At 36.8% G+C, this 11642-nt stretch overlaps 1 protein-coding gene across 1 annotated transcript; it reads right to left on the bottom strand.

The window, feature by feature from the left end:
* Positions 1 to 2479: 2479 nt before the first annotated feature.
* On the bottom strand, positions 2480 to 6270 carry LOC128553194 (uncharacterized protein K02A2.6-like). Its single transcript, XM_053534311.1, has 4 exons — positions 6260 to 6270; positions 4398 to 5762; positions 3203 to 3983; positions 2480 to 2827 (listed from the first exon to the last, which is right to left on the bottom strand). Exons 1-4 carry the CDS (start codon positions 6268 to 6270, stop codon positions 2480 to 2482), a joined length of 2505 nt encoding a protein of 834 aa, XP_053390286.1.
* Between the last annotated feature and the right edge of the window lie 5372 nt (positions 6271 to 11642).

Below are 11642 nucleotides of genomic sequence, written 5' to 3'. Positions count from 1 at the left end.
CGCTGGTCAGCCAGAGTATCCGGAGTAGCCCGAGTCACCAGGATTTCATTTGCTCTGGTTACTTTGGCTGGCCAGAGTAGCCACAGTTTCTAGGATTTTAACATGTTTTGCTGCTCTGGTCAGCCAGAGTAGACAGAGTAACCATGTCAGATGTTCAAAAAAGTTGTTCAGTCTTAGCTGAATTTGATTATGAAATCTAATAATTGAGCCGAGCCATGAGAAATCAAACATAGTGACTTTGCGACCAGCATGGATCCAGAACAGCCTGCACATCCGCGCAGTCTTGTCAGGATCCATGCTGTTCGCTTATAATGCGTTTTGGACTTGGAAAAACTGTTAGCGAACAGCACGGATCCTGATCAAGCTGCGGATGCACAGGCTGGTCTGGATCCATTCTGGTCTCAAACCCACTATGTTGGTTTTCTCATGGCGCGACTGATGTCATTCCTATCTAAATAGCATGTTTAAAACTGAATTTCAAGTTAATAACTATTTTCAAGTGGTTATGTAGAGAAGCCAGAGTAGCCAGAACTCTGGTCACTATGGGTGAGTCACTGTGGTTGGGCAGAGTAGCCAGAGTTCAGCCAGAAGAGCCAGAAATCTGGTTACTCTGGCTAGCCAGAATAGCCAGAGAAAATACTGTAATACCTATTGCTAAATGACCCTTTTGGTACTCTCAGGTTTGATTTTTTAGTGTTTTATCAAGTGTATCATCGTACCATCGTGCATCGCGGTATAGTATTAAACAAGTGATTGAAGTATTGTCATGCAATACAAAGTCCCCTACTGGAAGGCACCTAATTTTCTCTACTGCAGTAACACATAATGAACTAATATCTGTCAATGATGTATAAACAATATTGTGCTATATATACAATATGTTATAACAACACACTTGGATTATAATGTGCATATATAAAAAACCCACAGTTGTTTTCATATTGAATTGTTTTGGCTGATTATAAAAATGTTATCATATAAGTTATTTATAGTACTAACATCAAAGAGAAATTAACCTTAAGAAAAAAATCATATAATATAAGTCCACAAGAAACTCTTTACCAGGTAGAGATAGGTCAAAATACACCTAAAAATTAGATGTATCATGCATGTTGTACCGTAGAATAGCGGTCTCGATTTTTCTCTGCCGCCAGTAATAAAAATGTTACAATAAAATCTATTTATAGTAAAACAAAGGGACGTAATTCTAAAAACAAGGGTGCCTCATAGTGGTGAACATTTGGTCAAAGTAACATCAAAATCCCTCCATACATGCAGAAGAAATGCTTCGTACAAAGTCATTCTTGAATTTGACATTTGACCTCTAAATATGACCTAGGGACCTGGTTCTTGCGCATGACAATCCATTTTATGTTGGTGAACATTTGTGCCAAGTTACATCACAATCTCTCCATGCATGAAGAAGAAATGCTTCAGAAAAAGTCATTCTTGTGTCTGACGTTTGGTCACTAAGTGTGATCTTGACATTAGACCTTGGGCCTGGGTTTTGCGCAAGACATGTTGTCTCATCCAGGGGAATATTTGTGCCGACTGATATCTAAATCCTGTTTCGCATGACAAAGTTATAGACCGGAAAAAAGGTGAGGTGGGACCCATTTGATAACAAGACATGTTATATACCAAATTGTTCGGTAATGTCTGTAGTATCTGGAACTGCCGGCATAAATTGGCAAATATGGTGGCGTTCCGGGAAATCCAAGATGACGTCCAAGATGGCCGCCATAAATTGCCAATTTCGTGAAAAATTTGTGTGGGAGTTTTATTTATAAAGTTAATGTTTAATATTTGCATGGATATTATTTGTATTATAATGTACTTTATATTGGAATATAGCAGGTGTTATGTTTACATTATTTTATATTATAATTCACTATTTTGGGTGGATGAACCCTGGAATAGTTTGAGGACGTAATTCAACGAACACGTTTTTATGTAAATATTTCATTTCACAATGACTTCACAAACCTTATATTGATACGACATATGCAGTAACTAGTTTCAGAGTACCAATACATAACACACTCCCACACTAAGATTAAATATATCAAGTTTTGAAATAATCAACAGGGGTGGACTGAGTTTAAAATGTTCATACAATTTAAACCAACATTACTTTTAATCAGACAATAAGTATAAAGAATAATAATGATGATGAACTTCTAAATGTGAAATGAATATTTAGTCATAGAATGTTACTTTTAAACACTAGTTACACAAAACAATACAAACATTTAAATGAATAAGACTAGAAAACACAGACTAGAGCTATAAAAATCCAAGTTTGAAATATCTTTTTGTATTAAGTATGTGTTACCCCACACAGTTTAATTTCAACTCAAAACGAATATAAGTTCAACACAGAACAAAAAATAACTGAGCACATTATATCCACTTATTATATTATAAGCAGTATCACGCAAAGGGGATTATTATGCCCCATTAACACTCGTGATATCTTTCATAGATCCATTAATACACATTTCTTAACTGTGCGTGAAGAACGCCTCAATTCGACAACAGGAGGCGGTTCTTTCGGCGTCAGTGTCGTAACTTTCGCCTTCTGAGGAGATGTAGGACCTGAACTTTCAACTGATGATTTAGACTGAGTTGATGGAATCACTGGATCAATGAAAATTTCAGGGCTTCCTGCAGGTGTTACATTAGCGGCTCTGAGCTGATCTGCGTGACGTCTCCAGGTAACTCCGGTATAAATTTCCACATTGTAAGACACTGGACCAGTTTTGGTTTTAACTACTCCTGGAATCCATTTCTCATTGTCACGGTAATCACGAATCAAAACACTGTCCTGAACCTTGAAATTTCGCTATACGTTAGAACGCACCATTTTTGCTTGGTTTTTGCTTACACGATCTTCTAAGCTGGGTTTGATTTTATCCAAACGCGTAGTCAGACTGCACCCTAACATAAGTTTGGCAGGCGTTTCTCTAGTAGTTGAATGTTCAGTATTCCGCTAGTTCATTAAGAAACGAGACAATTTTGTTTGCAATGTTCCTTCGTCATTTGTTGAGGATTTCAATGCCTGTTTAAAACTTTGAACAAAACGTTCAGCGAGTGCATTCGTCTTAGGGTGATACGGAGCACTAGTAATATGCTTAATTACATTAAGTTTCATGAAAACCTTGAAGTCCTCACTAGAAATTTGAGGACCATTATCACTCACTAACTCGTCACAAAGTCCAAATTCTGCAAACGTTGCTCGTAATATCTCAATAGTTTTTCTGGTGGATGTTTTGTTCATGATCTTCACAATCGGCCATTTGGAATATGAGCCCACAATTACTAGAAACATATGGCCCATAAATGGCCCAGCAAAATCCACATGAACTCTTGTCCAAGGTCGATTCAGGTATTCCCAGGGGTGAATTGGAGCTTCAGGAGGACTAGGTTTCGCTGTGAGACACCCATAACATGATTGAGCAATTCCCTCCAAATCTTTAACGATTCCTGGCCACCAGACGTAGCTTCTTACCAAGGATTTCATCTTTACAATTCCAAGATGTCCAGAATGCAACTCCTGTACTGCAGAATTCCGCAAGGAATAAGGGATAACTACTCTGAGTCCCCACATTAAGCATCCTTGGTGAACCGATATTTGTGATTGTCTGTTCATGAACGGTTGATACACTGCCGACATGTGATAACTGTTCATCGGTTTTCCTTTCGCGACATATTCAAGTACATTTGATAAAATTATGTCACATTTTGTTTCAAGCGCTACTTGATCACTGCTAAAAGGTAAAGTATCTAACTGTTTACTAAAGAAGACATCGGTTTCATCAGCTTCTAGTACATTTGACGTTTCAAGCGGTAACCTTGATAGTGAGTCACAATTTCCATGTTGCTTTGTATACCGGTAAACAATATCATACTGGTATCCACTCAGAAACAAAGCATATCGTTGTAATCTAGCTGCAGTCGTGGCGCTAATACCTTTGCTGGGACTAAAGATCAACAATAACGTTTGTGATCTGTCACTAGAGTAAACCTTCTTCCGTATAAGTAAGAGTTAAATTTCTTGATTCCCCAGATCAAGCTAAGAGCTTCTTTGTCAATTTGACTATAGTTCTTTTCAGCTTTATTAAGACTACGCGATGCACAAGCTATCGGTTGCTCTGTACCATTAGGTAGCTTGTGACTGAGAACTGTTCCGATTCCGAAAGAGCTTGCGTCGCACGCGAGAATAATTGGTAGATCAGGATCATAGTTGATCAGTACAAGATCAGATGTTATCATCTCCTTCACTTTGGCAACTGCATCTTGACACGCTATGGTCAAGTTCCATTTAGCATTCTTTGGTCATAGTTGATGCAGGGATGTAACACTGTTGCCAAATTTGGCAAAACTTAGCGTAATACTGGACAAGTCCTAGGAATGATCTTAGATCTCTGACATTTTTGATTGGCGGTGCATCTTTTATAGCGTTAATTTTCTCAGTTGTCTTGTGGAGACCATCTTTGGTAATCTCATGGCCACAGAACAACACTTTGTCAATTATGAACGCACATTTCTCAGCATTCACTTTTAACCCGTATTCACTCAACCGACTCAGAACCTTTTCGAGTGTTTCTAAGTGTTCATTGTCATCCTGTCCTGTGACTATCATGTCATCTAATATCACTTCTACGTTAGGAATATCTCCTACAACCTGTTCAATCAATCTCTGAAAGATTGCTGGGGCTGATGCGATTCCAAATACGAGACGATTATATCGAAATAGACCCTTATGTGTGCTAGTTGTCAGATACTGTTTGCTATCCTCGTCTATTTCAACATGTAGGTACGCATTTATCAAATCAATCTTTGAAAATGATTTGCCTTTCCCTAGTGATGCAAATAGGTCCTCAATTTTAGGCAAAGGATGTTGGTCCACTTCCATCAATGGGTTAATGGTCACTTTGAAGTCCCCGCAGATCCTAATGCCTTCCTTCTTAGGAACAGGTACTATAGGGGTTGCCCATTCACTTGTATCGACTTTCTCCAGAACTCCATCTTTTACAAGACGATCTAACTCTTCTTCAATCTGCGGCTCCATAGCGAATGGCACGCTTCTAGCCTTTACAAACTTTGGCTTACTTGCTGGTTTTAACTTCAACTTAGCCTTTAAGTCCTTCACTTTACCCAAGTCTCTGTCAAATACATCCTTGTATTTGTTCTTAAGTTGTGCAACTCTGTCTAGGTTTAAGTTCCATATTTCTGTCCAATCTAACTTTAGGGCGTACAACCATTCTCTTCCAAACAAAGGGACTTTTCCTTTTCTCATTACATACAACTTCAAATCCTTCTCTTGACCGTGGATATTAACTTTGCACTTTATATAACCTTCTGGTAACAAGGTTTCATTTGAGTATTTCAATTTCAAGTCTGATTCATACACTGTGTCTTTCGGAAACAAGGTATCTTTCATCTCCATAGGAATTATAGAAACTCCCGAACCAGTATCTAATTCCATTCTGACCTTTCTGCCATTTACTATCGGTTGTAACCAAATAGGTTCCCTATTCGTTCCGGTGTCATGTACATCTAGTTTGAACAAACTATCTATATCAATCTCTTCCTCCTCCACTTGATGTAACTTAGCTCTACCCCTTTGTTTCTTTAACTGTTGACTAAGTCTTTGTTGCTGATTGCATGCTGGGGAAATGTGTCCTTTCCGTCCACATTTATTACAGGTAGCGTCTTTGTATTTACATTGATCAGGTTTATGGTTTGTTCCGTTACATCTGTAACATAGTGATTCCCTTTTTAGTGCCTGTAGTTGTGTTTTGCTATTTGTTTCTTTCTTAATGTCAGTTTATTCAGAGATTGGATAGCTCCATGCAGCTCTTTAACGTCTTTCTGTGCACATTCCATTGCAGTGGCTAATTCAATGGCTTTCTCGTAGGTTAGGTCCTTTTAAGATAATAATCGCTTTTGGATACTTTCGATCTTTAAACCACAAACAAATCTGTCTCTTAATGAATCTTTAAGATTTCCTCCGAATTTACAATGTTCCGCGAGTTTCCTGAGACTGACATTGAATTGACTCACAGTCTCATCCAGTCTCTGGTCGCCTTTCCAGAAAAAGCGTTCCGCAATTAACAGGGGTTCAGGGTTGTAGTGCTCTGAAAGCAATTTGCGGAGTGCGGGCATAACTTTTATCCTTGGGTAAATCCGGTAAACACAAATCCCGCAATGTACCGTATGTTTTCGAACCGATCAGAGATAGCAAAGCTGGTACCTGCTTGCCATCGTCTACTTCATTGACAATAAAATACTGGTCTAATCTTTCTTTATAGCAAGTCCAATTTTCATTTGAATTGTCAAAAGGCTCAATTTTTTCAATGGAGGCCATTTTAATTTCAATTGTGTGTAGAATTCACTTCAGAAATTTTGAAGCCTGACACAGAATCTTCATCCGTTATTATATAGATTTGTATGAGCTGATGACAACGATGGAAGAATAGTTCGAACAGAATTTAGTCCGTCCCAACAAGTAGCGTACAATTCGGACAGTACATAAATTCGGATAAAATTTCCGGCGATGACTGTCACTCTCCTGTGAAAATCAGGATTTGTTTACCACTATCATAAGTTAATCCTCGTCGCCAATTGTTATGTTTACATTATTTTATATTATAATTCACTATTTTGGGTGGATGAACCCTGGAATAGTTTGAGGACGTAATTCAACGAACACGTTTTTATGTAAACATTTAATGTCACAATGACTTCACAAACCTTATATTGATACGACATATGTCAGTAACTAGTTTCAGAATACCAATACATAACAGCAGGGACCACTTCAAGGTCAAAGTCAAGATCATTTCAAGTCAAATTACAAAAAATATAAAAAAGCACCCAAAAATTGATACTTTCTACTTATTTTTTTCTAATTTTAAATGATTTTATATTCACTTTGGTTACAAATGTAATAGCGAAATTATTAATTGTATGTGTTTCATTTAAAAGTTATAATTTGATAAAGAGTATTCATTTGTTGTGGAAACAAATACCTTTTATACCAGTACATGGTGACCAAAAAGTCGCTGTTTGCATGATGATTTAATGTCCAAATGTTCCAGATTAATTTTAAAGGTAAGCTAAATGTTTGCATGAATATTATCATTCTATTTTTTATGTTATATATCAAATTGACGTACAATGCTGACTACATTACTTCAAAGTCAATGTCAAGGATTCGTTTCAAGGTCACTCTATATAAAGATGTTACATCAAATATGGCCAAAGTTGTTCTGAACAAAGCATTTATTTGGAAATATAATGTAATTAATATACATCACGGACTAGTTCTCCTTCTTTTCCCCAAAATATTTTATCAGATGATCTCCTAAAAACTGAAGCTTTAATTGCTCATGGAACACTTTACAGGGATATAATATGAAATAAAGAAACATGACTTGTATGTGTTTGTTTAAACAATAAAAATATTTCCTCATTAGAACATCAAACGCACGCACGCAAGGACCCATTGTTACTGTAATCGTGTCCAAACATCGGCCCAGTATCGGAATGGAAAAGTAACGAAAAGGTGCAATAAGGTGAAAATACAAATATGTACTCATATTTCAACTACGTCCCAATAGGAACAGCGTTTTTTGTTCGTTTTGACCATTATTATCGACGATGAAAAAAAAAAAAAAAGATACAGCAATTTGTGTGTATAGAATTTTCGGCGATACAAGGTTACTATTAGGTACTTCCAAAAGGTATCATTGAACCTTCAAGGTGCGCAACATTTGAAATGTTCATATCCATAAACATCAGATTGATTTGTTATTCAAACTTCTGCATTGCATCATAAAATCTTCCATTATTTAACTATTGCAAATCTTATTCCATAATAGGGTTTTAGTTTTAGCCTAGACTACTATTGTTTGTTTCTGTTGTTTCTTTTTTGTCCTTTTTTTGGGGAGGGGGCGGGGGGGGGGGGGGGGGGGCGGTAAAGAGAAGGTGGTGGTGGTAGGGAGGTGTTGGTGGGAGGGATCTTAAGTCTGATCCTTTACATGAATTTATATGTGAATATATCTACTATTTATGTTGAGGGTTTAATGCCCGTCCTCTAAACACTATTTCAGTTATTCAGACAGACAGTGTCTTCATTCCTTTGAAGAACTAGTTTTAGACTCGCATATTCAGTAAGAAATTACTGACTTTTTCAACTAAAAAGGCATGGTCGGTTCCAGGAATCGTCCTTATGACCTTCAGTTTAACATAATATTTTGTGGCAAGTTTCATTTAGAATTTAAATAACGATTAGTATATCTTCGATTAAACACCCGTTTCAACAGTATTTAAAACAACTTTATAATTTGTAAAATTCTCGGCCATGAGGCCAACGTAAACAAGTTCATTTAGTGTATTACTTGTTGGGTAAATTAATCTTACTTCATATCGGAAAAGTGTTATTTATATAGATACATTTCTTAGCGTATAAAACTGTTTTAATGAATATCATAATGTAATCAGCTATAGTAACAAATGAAAGATGTTACTTTACATATTACAAGTTTTGTGGGGGCAAAATTCAAATGTCAGGATATTAATCATGAAAATCCGTCATGATAACATGCATTTTATAAAGAAGTATAGTTTGATATTAAGGTCACTAAGGTGATAATAGACTTTAGGCAAAATATTGCCTGTAGGAACATGGAAGCAGGGACGGTTGGATTTCAATTCTGTTAGATGTTGTTTCTGTTCTAAACCAGAAAATAAAACAGAAATAGATCCCAAAAAACCTTGATTCTTTGTTACCTGTTTGCAAAATTTGAAATGACAAGATAGCTTAAAATAGTGTTGTAAATGGAAAGCGATTCATTCCGAAAAAGTAAAACTATGCTTCCTTAAGTAATGCTGCTCTAAATTTGTTCATCCATTCTATAACAAACAAAAGAAGCTGCATCATCTGATGATATACATCAGACAACAAAAAAAAAATACCAGATCTCAGCAGACTTATGACAGTTTTGACTAGGAAAACAAAAACTATCTTATCTGTGGTAAAAGATGTAGTGTTAAGCACAAATCAAAATTGATCCAGAAGCCAGCGTTAGGGAGTGAGGGATGGGGGACATGAGGGATGTTGCACTTTCCACTTCCTCTTATTAACAGACTCAGTCAAACCGAGTTTGCTATCATTTTGCCCAGTTGCATTCTATGTTTTAAAAGGATCTTTTTACAGATCACAACATCAAACTTTAAGTGCCACGTGGCGGCTGTAAAAGTATCCACGTACATTCAAACCTGTGTTAAAGACCACCTCTGAACAGAGACCACTTGGTTCTAAAGACCACATGTTTTGTTTCCCATTTTAACATTTACAGTGTATTTTAACCTGTGAATAAAGACCACCTCCCAAAAAAGACATTTTAGCTCTCCCAAGGGTGGTCTTTATTAGACTAGTTTGACTGTACTTGGATTCAGTGTTGTTATTTTTCTGGTCCTTTGGGATTAAGGAGACCACTCAATGTTCATGGGTAATACAATTCCGCTTAAGCCGGTGCTAGGAGGCATGAGGGGTGTTGCACTTTCCACTACCTCACAATCAAACCGGGTCTGCTATTGTTTTGCTCGGTTGCATTCTGTGCTTCCAAAGAATCTTTATACTAATAGCAGTTCAAAACTGCTGTCGGAAAACAAATAGTTATTATACCAATAGAAGGTGGCAAACTTTGCATAACGGCTTTTTTAAATGAGACTGTGCATATTTATGGTGATGCTGGTCTGAAGGACCTCTTGGCTGACTATTTTGTCTGGAAAAGATTTCGGCATAGTGCTGAAAGCAATCATAATGATTAAAAAGGTTTTGAATAGTTTTTTGCAGCAATGAATGAAAAATCATTGCAATGAAAAATGTGTGCAGTTTTATTCCATTTCCTTATGAGAACTCATCCTTTCCATTAAGTTTTTTCATGGATGATGGCATTATGATTGAAACAAATAAATTTCTGAAAATTAGTGATGTAGTATGGAATCTCTTCATAATAAATTTACTAACGTATTTTTCTTTTATTTTGTTTATTATAAAAGATGGTTTTGAATTTATTGAATATATTATCGATTTATACTAGGCTTAAGTATTTTTGTATGATATCAGAACATGCTTTGTAAACAGAGGGGTCCCACCTCACCTTTTGATATTACGGAAACGGCGTCTTTTTTGGTCAATTTTGGATACCATGTACTAGTATGAAAAATATTTGTATCCACAACATATGAATATTCTATCTTAAAAATATAACTTTTAAAATAAAACATGCAATTACAAGTTTTGTTATTACGTCTGTAACCTAAGTGAATGTAAAAATCATTTAAAATTAGAAAAATAAGTAGAAAATATCAGTTTTTGGGGTGCTTCTTGTACTTTGACCTTGAAATGACCTTGACCTTGAAGTGGTATCTGCTCTATTTCAATATAAAGTACATTATAATACAAATAATATCCATGCAAATATTAAACATTAAGTTTATAAATAAACTCCCATACTGTTGCATAAAATTTTCACGAAATTGGCAATTTATGGCGGCCATCTTTGACGCCATCTTGGATTTCTCGGAACGCCAGCATATTTTCTAATTTATGCCGGCAGTTCCAGATACTACAGACATTACCGAGCAATCTGGTATATAACATGCCTTGTTAACAAATGGGTCCCACCTACTCCTAGAATATAGGATTTTTCTGATCATTGTCACTCTACCAAGAGTTCTGGATCGGAGAGGAAAAAACCTTATTGACATTTGATCTCTATTTGTGACCTTGAACTTTGAGGTAAGGGTCCGGGATTTGCGCATGACGTGTTTTCTCATCATGGGAAACATTTGTGCGAAGTAATATTAAAATCCCTTCATGGATGTCAGACTTAAGGACCGGACACGAAACAGACACTGTTCATGCTATGTTAACATTTGACTACTAAGTGTGACCTTGACCTTTTAGCTAGGGGTCTAAAAGTTGTGCATGACACATCGTCTTATTATGAGGTACATTTGTGCCAAGTAATATTAAAATCCCTTCATGGATGGAAGACTTATGGACCGGACAGAAAAAAAGCCCTGTTGACATTTGACCTCCAACTGTGACCTTGACCTTTAAGTTAGGGGTCCGGGATTTGCGCATGACACGTCATCTCATCATGGGGAATATTTTTGCGAAGTAATACAAAAATCCCTTCAAGGATGGGAGAGTTATGGACCGGACAGGAAAAAAGCCCTGTTGATTTTTGACCACCAATTGTGTCCTTGACCTTTAAGCTAGGGGTCCAGGTTTTGCGCATGACAAGTTGTCTCATCATAGGGAACTTGTGTGCCAAGTAATATTAAAATCCCTTCATCGATGACAGAGTTATGGACCGGATACGAAATTGCGGACGGACGGACGGACGGACAGACGGACGGACGGACTGACGTGCCCGCGAAATGATGGTTAAGTGACTTCATAACGGTACTTTCTCTTTGAGGTCATTCATTCCGTTCTGTTTATGTGACCTTTTTCGTTTTATGTGACTGATAGAACAATAGAGAGAACAATGGGGTGTCACATAAATACCGTTTCGTGAAAACGGACAGACGGATGTACGGACGGACGGGCGAAATGA

The sequence above is a fragment of the Mercenaria mercenaria genome, unplaced genomic scaffold (genome assembly GCF_021730395.1).
Source record: "Mercenaria mercenaria strain notata unplaced genomic scaffold, MADL_Memer_1 contig_3580, whole genome shotgun sequence".
In the NCBI taxonomy this organism is placed as follows: Eukaryota; Metazoa; Mollusca; class Bivalvia; order Venerida; family Veneridae; genus Mercenaria; species Mercenaria mercenaria.
The sequence above is the reverse complement of the archived record's forward strand: the minus strand, read 5'-3'. Positions and strand labels throughout refer to the sequence as shown.